At 43.7% G+C, this 20,170-nt stretch overlaps 1 protein-coding gene and 1 long non-coding RNA gene across 4 annotated transcripts in view; one reads left to right on the plus strand and one right to left on the minus strand.

Annotated features, from left to right (window-relative positions):
- LOC141424167 (uncharacterized) overlaps window positions 1-6,927 on the minus strand; it is a 29,579-nt gene extending 22,652 nt beyond the window's left edge. The window contains exon 1 of the long non-coding RNA XR_012449098.1: window positions 6,123-6,927. This is a non-coding gene — a long non-coding RNA (uncharacterized lncRNA). The remainder of the gene's footprint in view (window positions 1-6,122) is intronic.
- A 1,457-nt stretch (window positions 6,928-8,384) lies between these two features.
- Glrx (glutaredoxin) overlaps window positions 8,385-20,170 on the plus strand; it is a 33,778-nt gene continuing 21,992 nt past the window's right edge. For 2 of the 3 annotated variants that reach the window (XR_012449099.1, XR_012449100.1), the window contains exons 1-2: window positions 8,385-8,706; window positions 15,474-15,593. Coding sequence is in view for 1 of the 3 variants with exons in the window: in XM_020186539.2 (XP_020042128.2) it covers window positions 8,500-8,706; window positions 15,474-15,587 (321 nt within the window). In the remaining 2 variants the exon portion in view is untranslated. Of the gene's footprint in view, window positions 8,707-15,473; window positions 15,594-16,689; window positions 17,678-20,170 lie in introns of those variants that run through there. The other variant, XM_020186539.2, reaches the window with a different exon arrangement.

Below are 20,170 nucleotides of genomic sequence, written 5' to 3' on the forward strand. Positions count from 1 at the left end.
AATTTTTAAAGATAAATGGACTGCATTTTAATACCTTATCCTAGACATTACTCCACTCCAGTTGACATAGGTCTGCCCCTTTTACAAAACATTTTAAAGCATTCATTATATTAATATATTGTTAGTAAATTATTTTCCCTTTGATGGACATTTAAGTGATTCACTTGTCAATGTCTTTTTTTTTTTTTTTTTACAAAAAGGGATTAGCAAGAAAGATCACCAGTTCATAGGACTGTTTGGGACAGTAAGTGTGTATAGACACAAAGGTGATTCAGATAAAAGTTAGACTAGGAGTGAGATGATAATAGAAGTCTAATTTTAGTTGTAAGTTCATCACAGGCCAAGTTCAGCTTTGCTAACCATGTGAAGTGCAGCTTAGCTTCGAAAAGGAGCCTGTGCTCAGATATGCTACTGGCTGACACAAACAGCACAAGTAGATTTTGAACAGAAATAAGCTCATGTGTGTTTTTACAAGACCCTAGCAATGCAAATTTATCTTCATCTGTATTTGGAACCACTTTTGCTTTCTTTTTCATAAGCAAAGCTATGATTCTGTCCCGTGTGATGTTTGTGCATGCATGAGCTGCTGCTTCCTGACGCTTGATCTGTGGTCTTAAATGAAAGAAGAAAACGCCCACCTCGACTTGAGAGTTGTGCTGCTGTTGGGTGTGGTCATTCAGCTCTCTGCGGAGCAGCTGCCATCTCCCTGAGGGACACTCAGCATTCCTTTCATGGCTTGAACTTCTGCCTGTTCTGTGGAGGTTTGAAGGGCAGGCTGGGCCAGCAGCCAGCAGAAAAGTGGCAGGAATGCAAGCACGGGATTAGGAGGTTCAAGCAGGCGGTCTTGGAGACCCTGTCCAGTTTTTAATTGCTGTACCTCTAAGACCTTGGAATTTGCTCAGCAGAACAGTGGAGAGAACACTGGTCTTAGACTCCCACACCTGGCTCAAACCTCACTTCCACCGCCTCCCTGAGGGGAAAGCCTTGGTTGGAGTGTCCTAACCGTCCCCAGCCTATTTTCTTATCTGCAAAGGGGAAGTACTGACACCTACTAGAGGGGGATATTTATTTGTTAAGTAACTATCATTTTTACAGACTTGCTGAAAACATTTAGGCTTAGAAGGCAACACATTGAATCAGAGAATTAACGAACACGTATCAGCAGCAGAAGCCTCACCTTTTATTTTAGTTTTTAACTTTTGTAAACTAAGCAAGATTCCCACTGGTGGCTCTCTGTTTCTAAGACGTCTGTTCTAGGAGTTGGCAATGAATAATTTTGATTGCCTACCCCACATCCATTTTCCCCTTCCTCCTTCCTAGAGAGTTCTCCTCTCCTAACCCTCCTTCTTCCTTTACACGTTGGAACCGTCTATCTCTGCTCCAGTGATGGGTCTTGTTTTCTCCAAACGAGGAGGTCATTTCATTTCTTTTACTAGTTTTTGGCTCAGGAATGAGCCTGTAAAGGAATTCAAACCAATAACTCAAGGCAAGGTTTGCTGTGGGATAATATCAGAATAGCCTGTCTCATTTTTTCTGGGCATTGTTCACAGAGATGAGGCATTCTACCACAAAGCTGAGGATGAATGCAACCCCAGGAAAAGGGCAAGGAAACTAAGCGGGAGACACTGGGGTATGGTGGTCCTCAAGCCAGACCTATATCAGAACTTTGATTTTTTTGAATATTGTTATTTAAGTCAGTCTAAGTTGGAATTTCTGTCTCTTATAGCCAAGGGTATCCTAAGAGTTTAGGAATGATTAACTATACCAAAATTACCTTTGCTTTGGGAAGGATGCACCAGTGAAAAGCAGAGCTTCACCTTGAAGGTGAAGGTGGGTGGTAATAAAATCAGAGTTCCACAGGTAGCTGAATATCTAATCAGTTATGTTAGCTAATCATCTTCTTGATGGCCAGAAAATTCAGTTTCCAGACACAAAGCAAGGTGTATCCAAAAGAGAAACTGATACATTAACTGGACACACAAACCAGTTCCCACTGGAAATGTAGAGGGGAAGTCTGATGCAGGAAGGGGGGGTCATGTAAGGAGGAATCCCTGCTTGTGCCATTTGTGCCTCCTACATGTGAACAGAGTTGTGTGAAGCCCTATAGATGCCAACTTGTTATCATGTGGGAAGGACCAAGAGAATCAAAGAGATGCCAGCCCTGAGGCCTAGGATCACAGAGTCTCTGAGCCTACTTCCTACCCCTGGATTTCCCCATAGATGAGAAAAAGAACCCTCCAGTCTAAACTAGGTTTAATCATGTATTTTGTTACTTTCTACCAGAAATACCCTTCATGATAAACCTGGTTAGCGGCCATAGCTACAAAAACTGGGGTACTATATTCTGTTTGTTCAGATGTTGTTCTGAAATTCAGATCTATGTGTTTTCCCCCAAAGTATCTTAAAACCTGTTAGAAGGAATCCAAGTCAGATTCCTAAGGAGTCATTAACCCTTTATCTCCCCAGCATATCCATCCCAAAGGATACAGGGGTTGGACCTGAGCACTGAGACCAGGTCTCTTGCCCAACAGCCTGTCTTTCACAATAGTCAGAAGTATGTTTTCTTTCATTACTGTGATTGCAGTGAGCAGCAAGATGGCCTGGGGCTGTTGCCCTCTAGTCTGTCCATTGCAAAATGTCAGGAGAAGCAGTGAGCAAACTAATCACTGACAAGAATAGTCCAAGTCAATCATGATTGCCATTCTTGAGAACTGCAGAACTGACAAACATCTCATGACTCAGCAATTATGATCACATATGTGTCACTTGGCCACAAAACCCGGCCTCTGGGAAGGCGCCCCCCCAGTCTGTGATCACCATCTCCTATATAAACTGCCAGTAAATCAACCTCCTGGGCAACATGGCCCTTTAGGATGAGAATATCTGACATTTTCTGATCAGCTAGATCACTGTAATAAACTCTTTTCTCTACCACCACTTTGTCCCTAATTGGCTTCCACCATGTGGCAAGCACAGGGTACTATTTTGATATCTTCCCTGGCATCAGGTGGGAGGTGGGGAGAGAATGAAACGCTGCTTCTTTCATAGTGCCTCTAACAACGAGATTCCCACTTTGAAGGGCTCAGTTTGGTTTACCTGACAAGAGTATGTTAGGGACAATTTCTTCCCATGAACCCAATAACAAGAATAAGACCCAAGTATGATAAACACCTGGAAAGGACATGGATAACAGAGCCTTGAGCTTAAATGGGAGAAAGAAACCCCATTGGGACCTAGGGATTCCCAGGTCACCAGTATTGATAGCCAAGTCACCACGTCTAAACTGCATCTGGATCTCAGAAATTAAGACACCTATGAAAAAGCAGCTAGTACTCTTGACTTTAGTTGCATTTCCTGCCCTCCGAGTCAGGGACTATTTCCCTATTCCTCTAGTTGGTTTGGGATCCAAAATATCTACTTTTCAAGGTTACTGTTAGAGTTAGAAATGATAGCTATAAAGTTCTTAGCACGGAACCTGACACATGATTGGTAGGTAGTAAATGGGTGACTGTCGTTGTTCTTGAGTTCAGCCTTGTAAGGAGGTAGAGGGGGAGGAGACAGTCTGTCTAGAGGAACTCAGAGTCAGAGTCAATGATCCTCTGTGGCCAGCCTGAAGAGGGCCAGATAGCAGCTCAAACAGGATTAGACTCTGAAAATGGGGCACAGACACCAACCAGAATCTTGCGTCTAAGGTTGAAAAGGGCTCTGGTAGCACTCACTTGAATCCCTGTGCTGCACATCTACAGGACGCAGGACAGCTGTGAGTAAGAAGTCTTGAGGGCAGCTCAGAGCAATGGCAGCCCACCACCTGCTGAGCTGGCTCTTTGCATGAGTTCAGCCTTGTGGGAGCCAAGACTGGCCCCAGGATGAACTTGGAGAGACCCTTTCAGGTTTGCCTGCTCCAAAGCAGTCCTGTCACCCCTAACCATCCTTCTTGGATCAAACTGCCTTTACCAACTTACTGTGTTATTTAGGAGATGTGACACAGTTATTAGGTGATCAGACATTTACCTGCAAATCTATCCATGCTAAACTATGCCTTTTATGGCTCAAGATTCAGCCTTGTTCTCTTTTGTTATGGCCCGTTCCCTAGCCATCCTGCAGGGGGTTAGCCATTTCATTCTGTGCCCATATACACCTCTATTATTCTCCTAGAATACTTGACAATACTCGTGTCCATTTTTCCTGTCAGCACCCCTCACTGTATTACAAACCTCTAAGGACTGCGACTCTAAATGAGAATGTGTGTGGCCCAGAGCAGCTGATTAATAGATGTTTGCTGGATGAGTGCATGGGTGGAAGGATAAGGCAGGTGCATTTGATCATCTGTCAGGCTATGACCATGCAGGGATGAATTATTTTTTTTCCTGCACTTGAGGAACTCAGTACAGAGCTCAGAAATTTAATTTAAAAGAACAATGACACGTGGTGAGTCAGGACTCAGAGTGTCATGTGTGCTTAGCTAGAGGGGGCACCTAATCCAGTAGGAGAAAGAGATGTGTGCTCTGGGGTACTTCTTAGAGAACATAACATAGAACCTGGGTTTGGAACCTGTTGGGCCAGCAAGCATCAGCCACAACAAAATGGGCACAGGAGGCAGCAAGCTGCACACAGTGCAGATGTGAGCACCAGAAGTCTGGCATTGACAGAGTCCATGCAGTTGGGGGCAAGGAGAAATGGGGAAGAGGGCAGAAGTGGAGGACCCATCACGCAGGGCCACACCCTCAAGGGAATCTGACTTTGGTGTTAGAGAAACATAAGAGGCTTTTAAGAAAAAGAGAAGGGCTGGAGATATGGCTCAAGCAGTAGAGTACCTGCCTAGTAAGCATGAAGCCCTGGGTTCAAACCCAATCCCACCAAAAAAAACCCCAAAAAACAAAAAAAAGAGAGAACATGATAGCATTTGTGACTTTAAAGATTATCTAGCAGCGGTGTGGAGTGGGTGGTGAGGTCAGGGTAGAGGTGCTTAGGTGATCAAGTGAGGAGCAATGAGGACAGGACCAACTGGGGCAGTCAAACGTTCAGGTGGGGTGAAGCTTAGGAGGCAAACCTGGGAGGGCTTGGCTACTCTGCATAAGTCAAAGCAGAGAGCATTAAAGGTTTCTGTCCTGGCCAACAGGATGGATGCTGGTACATGCAAGGGGATGAAAGTGCCAGGTGGGCCTTCACATGCATTCCTGAGGCTTGGAGAGAGGTCCAGACAAGAAAACTGATGTGATACTCATCAGCACAAAGGTGGTACTGGAGAGATAAGATCTTTCGAGGGGGATATGTTATATACACAGCGTGAGAGATCAAGCCCTAGAATAGACCACATATATAGGCAAAATTCTTGAGAAAGAAGCTGTGACGGATTATGAAGATACACAAGAAGAATAAAAGGACCTTACCACAATTGGCACTGGGAAGTCAGGGACTTCCGGAGGGGGACAGTGATCAACAAAGTCAAATCCAGCAGAGTGAGCAAGTAAGGAAAAAGCGAAAAATGCTCATCTGTGGCCAAATTTTTGCAGCCCTCATTAGCTTGTGAGTACAAATGAGATGGCAGTAATAGTCATATTTCTCATAGATTACTGGCTTGCTGCGACCATCTGCATACCAGACAGACTACATTTTCCTAAAAAGTACCCTCCCTTCCCACTAAGTGCTTCAGAAAGGCCCCGGGGATCTCACATGAGCCCAAGGAAAGCCCATAAGTGCTCTCACACACACACACTCTCTTTTGTCCTCAGCTCTGGAGGACAGGCCTCCCTGCAACCCCCATGAGACTCCCCACTGAAATGCCTGTAGTCACTGCTGTTCTGCTGTGCCAAAGTCACAGTGTGCACACCAAATGCAGCAGAAGATTCTGTGCTCAAATTTCTCACTGAGTCGATGCTCCAGCAATTTCTGAGAAACAGAGAGCACAGTCCCTCTTTGCCATTCCATCTGTTTATCTCCCATGTCCTACACAGCATCTCAGGAAAACACCTTCAGCTTGTGCCTTGTGGCTATCTGTCCTAAGGTTTCAGACCCTAGTCCTGGGGCTGAGCTGTGAGGCAGACAGTAGAGATCCATGTGTTGTCCAGCCTCCATCCCTGACAATACCAGAGATGAATATGGTAGCTGGGTTATTACACTACCTTCATTCACAGTGGAAACAGAGAGGTCACAGAGTCCCATGGAAAAACATCTTCATTCTATCTTGAGTTTCAGTGGGAGGGGTCCAACCACTCCTGTGATCCTGTGCAGACAAGTTTTGGGGGGAGGTTCTCTCCACTGGTTCCCCAATACTCCATATTCAGACATCTGTGTTAGGTTCAGTCAGGATACCTAACTGCAATCACCTTGTAGCACCCTTCAGCAACACAGAGGAGTTTCAGCAGAGTGGCTGATAAGGTCAGATTGCAAGGAAATGAGGAGAGAAGAGGTGAGTAAAGCCCAGACAGCAAACATAACAGCAAATTCAGGAAAAGGCAGAGGCAGGAAGGCAAAAACAGAAGGGGTGGAGGTAGCTTTTAACAGGGAGGGGCTTGAACGTAGTCATGTTCCAAGGAAAAAGAGGCAACAGGAGGTGAGACATGATGCCGAGGAGAGGAAACGTCTGAGGGAACAATGGACAAGCTTGCTGATGAGCCAGGGAAACAGGAGGCCGCCCAAGGGCCCTGCAGAGACCCGGGCCTCAGGCAGGCCTCTGGGAGGGCCTGGCTACTGGGGTCTGAGATGAAGAAAATGAAGAAGAGAGGTACAGATCCATCACTGTTTGTGAAGCAAGCTGGTCTGGATAAGTTGCCTCAGCCTTGAAGCCCTACCATGTAGCTTGGTTATTAACAGAGTGCTCTCTGAGCTCTCTCTCTCTGACCCAGAATCTGGCCATTTGGCAATCATTTAGCCACTTTAATTTTGGCAATAATTTCAGTCACAGTAAAAGCTGCTTCTAGGAGCCAATTATCTTCCCTTTTCTGTAGGCCTCCAGCTCTGGCCCTAGCCCCACCTCTTTGAAGATCTCTGGTTTCACTGTAAAACTTTCTGGACAAAGGGATGACTCAATTTTAAGAGATGGTTTTGTGTTGATTTGTTTTGGCTTTTGCTTATCTAACTTAACTTGGTGCTCACAGGAGGAGTTGGGAACTAAACCTAGGTGTCTTTGCTCAGCCTGGATGCAGTGGGGTGTGTTAGAATGAAAGAGGCATGGAAGAAGGCTCAAAAGCCAGCACAGGTTTATTATTCAGGAAGGGGCCTTCCAGAGAGGGTCCCCAGCAAGAGAGCTGGAGCCCACAGCTGCTTACAGCAGCAGTCTGGAGAGGAAATATTGCTGGGCAGGAAAAATTTTCCAGAGTGGAGTTAAGGATTGCTAGGGGAAGCTACAGGAGATAAGTGGTAATTAGGTAGATAAGCTGCTCAGCTCCAGACCCTGGTGTGGTGGTAGTTTGTCATTTCCTTTAGGCTAGGTGTGATCTTTCCACTGGATGGTGATATCTTTTTGTTCACTCCAACTAGGAACAGGAAAAGACTTTCTAGTCCTAAACCTTTATGTCTTATAACACTAAAGTGAATGTGGTAGCCAAATCATCACACTACTCCATTCAAGCAAACTCTGAAAACAGAGTCTGACAGAAAAAGACACTCATTCTATCTGGAGTTTGAAGTCAGGGGTTGTGTGGGAATTTGCATCCTTACTGAACTGCTGATTATGAATCACCAACTCAAATGCTTATGGGGAGCAGTAGGTCTTTCATAGGTATGTCCTGCCAGATGGGGCCTGTGACAAACTGAAGCAATGATCTGCCCTGTCCAAAGGGGAAACAGCAACTCAGGCCACAGCTACTGCCACTGAAGATGGCAAGCTTATGTTGTCCCACCTGACTTTTTAGAGGGCAGTTCCAAGGCCAGATTCATTTGTAAAATCTCTGTATTTTTAGATGTCAAGAACTGATTACATTAAAGTAATCACGATCAACAAACACCCCTTATAAAGGCCAGGCAGAGCACTCTGGGAGCAGCCTCCACACCCTGCTAAGTCACCATTTCAGTTCTGCTTCCTCTAAAGAGAAGGCAAAGTTTTCGGTTAATTGTTTACATTTTAAAAGCCAACCATGACTCCAAGACGGAAAACAAATATTTCACTCTAAAAGATCACTGCCTCCCGGGACCGCTTCCTACTGCTGGCGTGTGCACTCCTATGCTTCCCCAGATGGTGAGTTAACTCTGATCCCTGTTGAAGGGCAAGTGCTGCCGATGGGGTGCGGGGTGGGGGGGTTGTAGAGTAACGAGACAGCCTGGCCATCGCTATCACTGATTAACAGCAAGCGTGCACACATAGGCACGCCTAACTAGTGAATCATACGGGACTGAAATGACTTTGGGGCTGTCCCTTTAAAACTCAAGCATGCTACCAGGCAAGCTCCTCCTCCAAGGAGGATCCTTTCTAAATGGGAGCCAGCTGGCCTGACTGCGGTTTAATACCCCCAGCAGTACCTGCAAGTAAGGATTTCTCCTGGGGACACTGCCGTCACCAGCATGGCTCAAGAGTTTGTGAACGCCAAAATCCAGCCTGGGAAGGTGGTTGTGTTCATTAAGCCCAGCTGCCCCTACTGCAGAAAGACCCAAGAGATCCTCAGTCAACTGCCCTTCAAACAAGGGCTTCTGGAATTTGTTGATATCACAGCCACCAGCCACACAAGCGAGATTCAAGATTACTTGAAGCAGCTGACAGGCGCCAGGACGGTGAGCGTGGGCTTTAGTTTTAACAGTCAAGGAGAAAGCTCCCGGGTTGCTTTTTCTTGTGAAGGCTGTGAATTTATGCGTGTGCCTTTTCTAGGACACTGCCAGGGCTCTGCCCTCCAAGGCATTCGGAGGGCTTTGCAGGGTGTGGGGCAGGGTCTGTCACTTGAATGGGCAGAGGGTACTCTCAGAGCAAAGGAGGAGCCCAACAGATGTGTGCTGTCAGCTCGGTTGGCCTAGCAGCTGACCTGGGAGTCATCAAGAACCCACATCTGGAGCTTTTGTTTAAGACATGCCATAGACTGACAGCTTCCAGCTGGCAGGGTGGACGTTGCGGTGGAGAGGCCTGGTAGAATCGGCACGTTTTGCTTACCCAACACGGAATCATGCACTTTCTTTTGGTTTCATATGGCTGAATAGGGTTTGCTGTCCTTTCTCTGGGCTTTCTTTATCCATAACCTTTATCATTGCTCATGCTTTCTTACCTAACTCCTCCTACTGGAAAAATCCAGTATTCCATTATTTGTCCTTTGCTCTACATTAATTGCAGGATATTTTCAGACCTTTCGGAGCTCACACGGTGAGTTGTTCTGTGATCCTCGACAAGTCACTACCTCTGGGATCACTGAGGACCCAAGCCTCAAGACTAGCATGGATGACCTCGTAGTCTCCATTGCTACAAAAACACTGTGGGAGCCTCTGAGAACTGCTCACCTCTGTCTGAAAGACTCTGCTGACCCCCCACCCCCCAATTTTAGCACCCCGCGCTTCCGGTAGGATGCCCAGCGAGCCAGATTCTGAAACTGAAAGGGGTGAGCTACTCCACGAGTTTAGACCTAAGTCCCTTTCAGAAGGCTCATGCTAGGACACAGGACTGGTAGAAGCACATATTCTGTTGCAGCTGTAGTTTGACTTTCAGGGTTTCTCTGGATTCTTGATGTAAAAGCACTGGAGATTCTCTCCACCTTTCTCCAATCAGAAATCAGCATGTCGGTGCAGAAGGTTGAATGTGTTACCTTATTGCAGTGAGCTGAGGTCCTAGAGCACAGACGATTGTGCAAATAGTACCACCACGGGCTTCTGCTCTGACTCCCACCATGTCTGTCTCAGCCAGGGGTCCCCAAACTTTGCTGGCCAATAGACTCACCTGGGGGGCTTTTTAAAGATCCCTCATGCTCAATCATACGTCAGACGAATTACATCACAATGTCAGAGGTGGAAAATGGCAGTGGATTGTGTCAGGGAGGTGGGTGAGGAAGGGGACAGGGTTGGGAAATGGCTTTGAGTAAGTGATTCCAATTTGCAGCACATTTTGAGAACTATGCTTCTTAGCCTGGCACTATTTGTTCTGTAGCAAGAAAAGCAAACTTCATGTACTCATGTAACAATTTTTTTTCATTCATTTGTAAAGCAACAATATCTTTGTAGTTGCCTTTAAGTTTGCTTTAAATTTTAAAAAATTTCTCACAGGCTCTAAAGTTCAAATGAATTCCTTCAAGGGGAGGAACAAATCCTGTAAAGTTGTTTGCTTCCTGCTCCAGGAGGTTAAAAACTTAGAGAAGCTGCTGACCTAACTACCGTTAATGGCCTATGGTGCTGTGTATGCACCATGGGCTCAACAGGACTGATACAGAAACTGGCTTCAGTCAGGCCAGGAACTTGGCTCCAGCTCTTAGATCAGAACCTTTATTTATTCTTTCCGTGGTTCTCTTCCTTTCTCTGGGAGAGCTGAGTTTCTGTTCTATCTTCCTTTTCTGTAAAGATCTTCTTTAAACACTTCGCGCAAGGCAAGTCTGTTAGCAACAAATTCTTGAATTTCTGTGTGAGAGAGCTTATTTTTACTTCACTTTCGAAGAATAACTTTTCTAAATGCAACAAAAATTTTAAGCACCTACAATATACCAGGCACTTTTCTTCACATTGGGAACACAGATAAAGAAAAATAAGCAAAAAACTTTCTACCTTTTTTCAAACCCACATTCTGTGGGGGAGACGAACAATAAATACAATAAATAGTACATTGGGAGATGATAAATGACATGTGTTATTGAGGCAGGTCAGAAGTAGGCAAAGTTTGAGGCTCATGTATGTTGCCCAGGGATGGCCTAGCCCACCCTCACCTGGCTGGGAACCACCCATGCCCCTCCTGACTTCCTTCGTTGTTGGGTGGGAATCTCCTGGATCTGGCCTACCTGTTGGTTAGTGTAGGTTTTAAAATGCCTGAAAAAGAAAAGCATACTGTCTATCTGCCAGAAGACTCCATCTGCACTCCACCACGCTCCCTCTGTATTTCCTTTTGTAACTTTTAATAAACCCCATTTACACCCATGCATTCTGCTTGGATTCTTCCACGCAGGAACACAAGGACCACAATCTTCTGAAAACACCATTTTGCTGTCAACATTATGAAGAAAAATTAAGCAGTTCTGAATGGAGCCCTCAGGGCCTCAATGAGAAGCAAATATTTAAGTAGATCTCTGTAGGTAAGGGAGAAAGGTAAACATAAATTTTGGGGCAGAACATACTAGGTAGTGAGAATAGCAAGATAATAATATATATATAAGTGTTCTTGTTCTGACTCAGTTTAAATAGATCATTCTGGCAGCTGTGGAGAGAAGAGATATGTATAGGAGAGCTAGGGTGGACGTTTGAAACTGGGAGATATTTGAAGGTCACAGCCGTTATTCAGGACTGTGACTTGTGTCAGGAGGTGATGGAGGAAGGAGAGAGTATTGGAAGTAGCTTTGAGTAGCTGCATCCAACTACCTAAGGTGCAAAGGATGCTGGGAAAACCGACCTCAGAGTATAGGCCAGGAATTAAGGAGCTTGTTTTTAGAGCAACACTTCTCTTTCCTATCCTGGACAGCAGCAGACTCAATTTCCTCCAAGTAGGGGGATGGGACCGGAGGTTAGGTGGCAGAGGGTGTTTCCTCTTCTTAGCTGAATCTACTGTGACTATTTCCTGTTTCATCACCTCAGAGGCCCACGCTGTCCTGCGCAACCTGTAGTTTGGCCCCTTAGGAGACCATTAACTGATGTGCTTTCAGGGTGCTTTGCTGGTGCCCAGTCTAGAAGGTGGATGGGAGAGCAAAGTGGTCTTTCCACTCTCAGATGAACCACCTTTGCCAGGTGGTGTGCACACAACTCTCCAGAGTTTCACGTTTCAGGGTATCTCAGGCAGGGAGCAGCCATAGGGTTGTGGGATTTCAACCCTTAGTTACCCTGGGAAGAATAAGTGACTGCTTAGCTTAAACCAGTGACTGCAAAATGTGGACAGCAGCAGCATGGAGGGAGAGAGGGGAAGTTAGAGGGGATGGTTAGAAATGCAAATTCTTTGGGCTTTACCCAGATTTCCTGAATCAGAAACCAGTAAGGGGTAGGAGGAAGTAAAAATCTGCATTTCTAACAAGTCCTTCTGGGATTCTGAGGCTGCACCAGTAGGAGAACCAAATCCTGAGAGGGGCCTCTTTCTCCTCAGTGTTCTTGCCAATTGCCTTAACTGGAACTCTTAGGCCAACACCCTGGTCAAAGGTGGAGATGTGGCAAGCTGTAGGAGTAGTAAGAATTGCTTCAGCCTTTTTGAAAATTTAGACATTCAAGAAGAAGTACATGGCTTCCTTGTTTAAAGATCAGATGATTTTTGTTTAGTGAAGCAATAACTTCAACAGAAGGACGCAGTAGAATTACATTAGGAACAGCAAGAGAGCGGAGGGTAAACACGATGGACATACTTTATGCATAAATGAAGTAGAATCATGAAACCTATTAAAATTGTAAGAGGGGGGAGGGTAAAGGTAATAGAAGAGTGAGTTTTTGATCAAAGCACATTGTATGCATGTAAGGCCATATCACAATGAATTCCTTTGTACAATTAATATACTCAAATAAAAGAATTACATTAGGATGCTGTTGTTTACTGTTACAATTGACCATAGCCAAGTGTTTCCAGCAAGACAGAAGCTGAAAGGCCCAAAAGTATTGGGTTGGGAGCTTTATTTTTCTAAAACAATGACTAGGGTTCAGGGGAAATTCTAGGTTTCTTGCCTCACTTCTCTGCAGCTTCTCTCCTTCTGGCTGATGAACACAGCCTCAAACTGTTCTGTTCCTATGTGCAAAGTCTTCCACCCAGCTCCTCTGTGCTGAACATCTCCTTGGACCCAGGGGGACTTTACCGGTACACTCACCAGAAAGGAGTCCATGGGCAATTTCTCACTCTCAAGGCCCAGGGAATTGCTGTGGATGTGTGGTACAGGATTTCTGGCTAGTTTTTAGCCTTTATTTTTTAAAGCCTAGACTTCCTTTACAGCCATGCTACTAGAATTTATGCACAGTAATTTAATCCTTTTTCTCTCTTTCTTACTTGACATCATGCCTTCTGAAGAAAATCAAACACACTGGAAAATATTCTTATTGCTGCCTTTCCCCTCTCCCATCCCTCAGGTCCTTTCCTAGTGTTCTGCGTGAAGGCCTGTCCTCCTAGTAGCTCAGGTGACCTATATGGTGCTCACTTCTCCATTGCTAGTCAGCCTTCCTGTGAGACCACTGGCCTGCAAGTTGCCTGGGCCACAATTGAAGGGGCTCATTCCTCCCTCAGGATTCTAAAAGTCCTCTGGGATTCTGGAATGTGCCTGTATCTAGCAGTAAGAAGGGAGTGTGTGACTGGAGAGGAACCCATTCAGCAAGCATAACACCCTTGGAAGCGTAAAGTCAAAGCAGATGAATGTCCTTGGTCCCAGAAATGAAGCATCTAACATCTTTCAACAGATCAGGGATGAAAGAAGAGCAACTCAGACATCATCACTGTGCCACCTAGTTGAGGACAGAACTCAGCTATATTTTAATAACATAGAAAGATGACTTCATTTAATCATGAGCTTAGAAATCAGAGGCCAAATGCAAATATTTTTCCAACTGTTGTGGCCCCAAATGCAGGGAAAACAGAATACAGTCAGGGTGGACTTGCTGTAGCCAATCAAAATTCTCTCCCTGAAACATGTTTCTGTGCAGTGACAATTTTTAATTCCTTTGACAGTTTGGGCAATCATATGCCCAATACATTCAATTTGAAATATTCTGGCTTAAAAACATTTTTTTTCCTGTAGTGCTGAGTATTGAACATAGGGCCTGTGCATGCTAGGCAAATGTTCTATCACTGAACTACATCCCCAGCCCTGAAAATCATCTTTAAAAAACATTTTTATTAGCATATGATAGTTGTACAGGGGGTTTCATCGTGACATTTCCGTATACGTGTATTATACCTCTCTCTGGTTTGGCCCTTCTATTTTTCCTCCTACACCATTCCCTTTCTTAAAGTGACTTCAGCAGTTTCAGTGTTCCAAATTCATCCTTGTATAGAAAGTACATCAACCATATCCACCCTCCTTTATCCTCTTCACTTATCTTCCCCCTTCCCTTAACGTGACCTGTTTTACATCCCTAAGTGTCTGTTCATTGTTTAGTGGGGATTTTGCTGTACTTAAGTCAGTTTAACTCCCTGCACTGCTCTTCCTCACCTTTTTCCCCCTACCCTATACTGTGCAACAGTTTTCAGTGTGCTCAATTGTGTCTTGCTCCTACTTAGATGTAATATATTTAATTATTGTTCACTATCATTCTTTTCTTTTCCTCCTCCCTTAGTCTCTTCTAACAGTCCCCTTTTGGAAATATATTCTGTACATACTTTTTGATAATGATTATATTTGTATTGGATCTATCTTCCACATATGAGAGAAAACATGTGACCTTTGTCTTTCTGAACCTGGCTAACATCACTTAAGATGATGTTCTTCACTTCCATTCATTTACCTGCAAATGACAAAATTAATTCTTCTTTAAGACTGAATAAAGTACCATTGTATATAAACACCACATTTTCTTAATCCAGCAGTTGTAGGGCATCTGTGCAGTTTCCACGGCTTGACTACTGTGAATAATGCTGTAGTGAGCATGGTGTGCAAGTGTCTTTATTGTATTTTGACTCACAGTCCTTCAGCTACATGCCTAGGAGTGATATTGCAGGATTTTATGGCAGATCTATTTTTAGTTTTTTGAGGAGCCTCCATACTGTTTTCCATAGTGGTTGTATTAATTTACATTCCCACCAGCAGTGAATGAGGGTTCTTTCCCCTCCTCACATCCTCACCAACATTTGTTGTGTTCTTGATGGTAGCAATTCTAACAGGATTGAATCTTGCTGTTGTTTTGATTTGCATTTCCTTTATGGCCAGGGATGTTGAACATTTCTTCATGCATTTTTTGGCCATTTGGACTTCTTCCTTTGAAAAAGCTCTGTTCAGTTCATTTGCCCATTTCCTCATTGGGTCATTGATTCTTTGGAAGTTTTTTGAGCTCCCTGTATATTCTGGTTATTGATCCCTTGTCAGATGTATAGCTGGCAAAGGTTTTCTCCCATTCTGTGGACAGCCTCTTCAATCTAGTGACCATTTCTTTGATCCACTTTAAACTGATATTTGTACATGGTGAAAGACATGAATCTAGTTTCAGTTTTTTGCATGCAGATATCCAGTTTTCTCAGAACCACTTGTTGAAGTGCCTGTCTTTTCTCCATCATACATCTGAAAACCTTTTTTTAATGAGTAATTTTATTCTCACAGTAAGACTGCTCTTTCTTAAAAGAATATTCAGAAGGGGATTATAAAGTGTGTTAAAAAGCTTGAAGAAGTGTTGGATACAGGATTAAAGTATCATTCATTTTAATTTACTAATAATCAAGTTCCTTATCAGTCCTGCGTTGTTTGCTTTTGTAGGTTCCTCGGGTCTTTATTGGTAAAGATTGTATAGGCGGGTGCACTGATCTGGAGGTTATGCAACAGAATGGGGAACTGTTGGTGAGGCTGAAGCAAATTGGAGCTCTGCAGTAATCACAGGTGAGTGGTAGGTGAGACACTGGGCCAGACTACTGGGAGACAGTGGGAGTCCACTGTCAGGTTTTATTATACTGTAGGAGGGCATTCCCACTGGGAAAAGAATGATTTGAGGAACCGAGATACCATTTGTTCATCATGAATTTTAGATTTCACAAAGGAATGGATTGTGTCAAAGGGGAGAAATCCTTTCAACTAACCTTCATTTAACAAGCACTTATTGTGCCAGACACTGTATTAAATACAGATACAAAAAAAGATAACATAGAACTTACATTCTAGAACAATAGACAGGTCATATTCAAATCAATTCAATTTAATTGGCTTCTCAAATGACAAACAAAATTTTTCTAAAGTTAGTAACTAAAGCTCTTCAGCTCAATGGAAACCCATGGGCGATGAGCTGTTTAGAAAGGAACCAAGATGCTGTCGGGGGTCTGATGAGCAGCTGCTTGGTCCAGCTCTCTAGCACTTAGTGCTAGTGAATATCTATTCAGGTCACCGGATCCACTGGCTCCTATACAGAAAGGAGAAACTAGTTGTTCCTTAACCAAAATATTCCTTGTGGGGATATATTGCCCACAAATTAATAACCTATCCCTTGTACAGAAAGTATACATAATTTGTGGTGGTTACTCAGAATAATGAAAGGGGGTCTAAAAAAATACAACTGAGTCCCCTGAAATAAAAACATCGATAAATCTTCTAATCATAATGTACAATTTCATCACAGCAGATGAACACTGTCTCTGTTTGAGTTTGCTTTCTGGCCTCACTCTGAGTTCTAAACCTCTAAAAACCCAATTAGTGGTACAATTTCTCCTGTTCTGGAACAGGTTTAGCAGTTTAAGCCTAGGGTAAGAATGCAAGAAAAACAGAAGTACCACTTCCCCAACTGCCTGTATTTTAGCATCTTCATATTCAGGTGGTTTATTTTTGCATTATCCTTTCCCCTCGACATTCTGTGCTGCCTGTATTTCATCCCAAAGTCACCTATATCAAAGTGTGTTTAAATGGCAAGAGTAAGTGTTCTGGTGATGAGGGGGAAATGAAGATAAATTACCTTATAAGAAGAGCCAATTCTTTGTTTCTTTCCTAGCAAAGCAGACCTCATGCTGACGTCTCCCCTTGAGAGCTGGATGGCAGCACAAAGGATGACAGCATTTCCTGGTGGAGGGGATTTTGAGCACAAACAGCCTTCTTCTTTTTTTTTCCTCAGAATGAAAAAGTGGACCAACTTGCCCCTAGGCATGGGGCTAAGGTTGACAGACCACTTTGGTTTTTTTCCCCCAGATTGGCCCTTTGGGTTTCAGAAGAGTATGACAAGTCTGGTTCAGGACTTACTCACTGATCCAAAAGATGTTTTCCTCTTTATCATGTGTTTTTTATTAGCTGTACTCCATGTGCCAGCATGCCTGTACCTCACAGCCAGTGTTTCTCAACCATGTTTATCTAGACCTCCCAAGGATAAATCCGTAGTTGGCTTCCCATTACTGGCCATCAACTGAAATTATTTTGCTGAACTTAACATTATGCAGTTATTATTATGAAATCAATGGATGCTATGAATTTTTTTCAAACCACATGCATAATCTCTCAGCCATTCCATATTGAGAGTCACGCTCTGAGCCAGTGTTCACAATCTCACCATCTCCCAGTTGTACAGGATGATCCACAACTCTGTGAAGGGTGTGAGGAACTACTTTGAGAAATTGTATGAAGATTGGTAATTGCTAGGCCCACATGGATAGAGGCACAAAGGTGGGGCAAATGTGGCAACAATGGTAGAGAAGGTGGTTGTCCAGATAATTCTAAATAGCTGTGTATGAATTTTATTTAGATTACCAGCAAAATTAAAACGTGAAATGTAAAGTCATCATAGAACACTTAAGGACCTCCTCCTCAGAGTATGTCTGTGAAAGGAACTAAATTTGAGAAACACTGTCATAAATAATTTCTTCCCCCCCCCCTTTGAAAATTTAGAATCTTACTGTGAAGTTTAATTGTTCTGAAGTTGCAAGTTGATTTTCTTATTTGGTCTCTAGGGAGAATAATTTCTTTCCTAATAAAGAAGTAGCTATAGATGACTTGTTGTCCAGTTCTGATCTGTGTTCTCAAGATGTTAAGGACTAGTATTAAATGCGAAATACACTGTCTTAAAGTTTAATTCATTTGTCCCTGCCATCATAAATAAAAATGTGCTGCTATCACTCATTAAATAGAAATGGTTGATTTTTAAATTTCCTATTGAAATGACTTTAAATATAACCTGTCCACTAACCTACTGAATAATGTTTAGGGTTCAATAATCATTTTTACTTCATGTTCCATTTTTCCATTTCCCAACTAACACCCTTACACTTTTGGCTGTATTTCCTGTGGACCATAGTCACTCCTTTCAACCATGATTGTTGTGGATGATTGTGCAGGCTGCACACTGAACACTGAATGCTGCCCTTTGGAAAGTAGGTATAGCCCCAGATCTGCTCAGGACCACTGGCCTGCACATTCTTTCACACTTCTGTGTCTTGTACCTTGTACTTCCCTGAGGTGCCTTTTCTTCTTCTTTGCTATATTTTCACATTTCTTCAAGGCCTGATTTACAGATGGGTTCCTCTGTAGCTCCCTTCTCCTTTCCCTGCCTTTTGACTAAAGTCATTGTTCCCTTTTCCTCAATCCAGAAGCACCCCTAGCACTTCAGGACTTTATAGCTCTTACCAGGCTATATTGTGATTACTCATCTGATTGGTCTCTTGCCAGATTCAGACACACTTACAAGCAAGAAGCTTGCCTTGGCCATCTTTGTAAGTCAGTTTCTAGCATAAATCCCATTTTATCAGGCAAAATATGCATGTGGTTCCAAAAGTTAAATAAGTCTTTCCTGGTACAATCCTTGCAAACCTCAGTTCTGGTCACACATTTGAAAGTTTCATGGGTGCTAAAGCTTTTTAAAGAATATTTTAAAAAGTAGTAAATATATACAAAAGTAGGATATATAGTTGTAGTTAACACCCATGTATCTACCTCCTAGGGTAAGAAATAAAGCCCCTCTAGCATGTTTCTAGGACACTGCCCATGTGCTCCTTGGAAAGAGTGACCCCCTCACTCCATCCACAGAGGTAATCCCTAGCTCAGTTGTTGTAACTATTCAAATGCTCTTTCTACTCTTACTCCCATAACTTTCCTGAGCAACATGTTTTACTTTTTTGGTTGTTCATTCTGCTTTTTGAGATAGAGTCTTGATATGTAGCCCATGTCGGCCTTGATCCTAGTGCCTTAGCCTCCTAAGTACTAGGATTATAGCCACCATGCTGAGTAACACAATTTACTTTAAAATAGTAATAGTAAACACATACTTAGCAGTGTAAGTAAAGGGCACTATCACGACAGCCGTGAAAATTTCCATCCCAAAAAGATAAACTAACGATTGGCGCTGAGTCATAGACTGGCTTCAGCTTCCCTTGGAGTTCAGCAGAGCCACATCTAGGAAGCCACAGAGATTCTGAGAGTCCTTGGAAGCTTGGGGCACCCCATGGTCTGGAGGTGATCGTGTGAACCTTGAACTGGGCATCCTCCAGAAATATGGCCAGTGGGAGGGGCTTCTCTGCGTTTTCTACTTCTAAGTTCAGCAAGGTCCACCCCCAACTTTCAGGAGAAGATCAACTCAACTGGCCAGGTGTCCCACACGGAGAGCAGAAATGCTATCAGAGCCAGGCAAGATAAGGATCTGTGTTAGCACATTTGGACATTTTGTTCTCAAGTTTAAAAAAAAAAAGGTGGAACATTAGAACAGCAGAGCCCTCCATATGGAGATTACACTGCTCCACTGTGGGCTAGTTGCCCTCCATGTTGGGGCAGAGCTCTCTGTCTTCATCTCCCTTCAATGACGCCCTGGGGATTCCCTTTGTTTCTCTCCTGTGTTAGATCCCGTTTCCCATGACCCACATATATTAGCATACACATAAAACTACTATAACTAAGACAAAAATTTACTTCTCTCAGAACAGTGCAGGGCAAGCAGGTGGCATCTGCTCTGTGGGGTCAAGAAGGACTTAGGAATTGTGCACACCACCTTTGCTCACATCCTGCTGGCCAGAACTTTGTCTCTTGGTCCCACCTAGCTGCTGGGGAGGCTAGACAAGGTGTCTGTCCCTGGCTGGGATGACTTTTACCTCTAAAACTCAGGGAGGTCTGTATCAAAAAAAGAGAAGGGGAGAATGGGTTTCTCTCTTTTTTGGTCTTTTCCCTCTGAGTCCCCATTTTCTGTTTTACATTTGAAAACCTTCCTCAAAAGCCTGGAGGTCTGGTTGTCCATAATATTTAGAAATGAGGCACTGAGTCAGGTGGGTATCTTGCACCTTTACTCCCAGCTATTCGGGAGGCTGAGGTAGAAGGATTACCTGAGCCCAGGAGTTCAACGCCAGCCTGGGAAACAGAGCAAGACCCTATCTCAAAACAGACAACCACCACAACAAAACAATGAGGTACTAAAAACCTGGTTGGAAGATTTGTGTGCCAGAATGGGCCTGTCACTTAATGGGCTTCATCATAGTTAGGGCTCTGTTCTAATGTCACCTTCT

The sequence above is a fragment of the Castor canadensis genome, chromosome 6, assembly GCF_047511655.1.
Source record: "Castor canadensis chromosome 6, mCasCan1.hap1v2, whole genome shotgun sequence".
Lineage (NCBI taxonomy): Eukaryota > Metazoa > Chordata > Mammalia > Rodentia > Castoridae > Castor > Castor canadensis.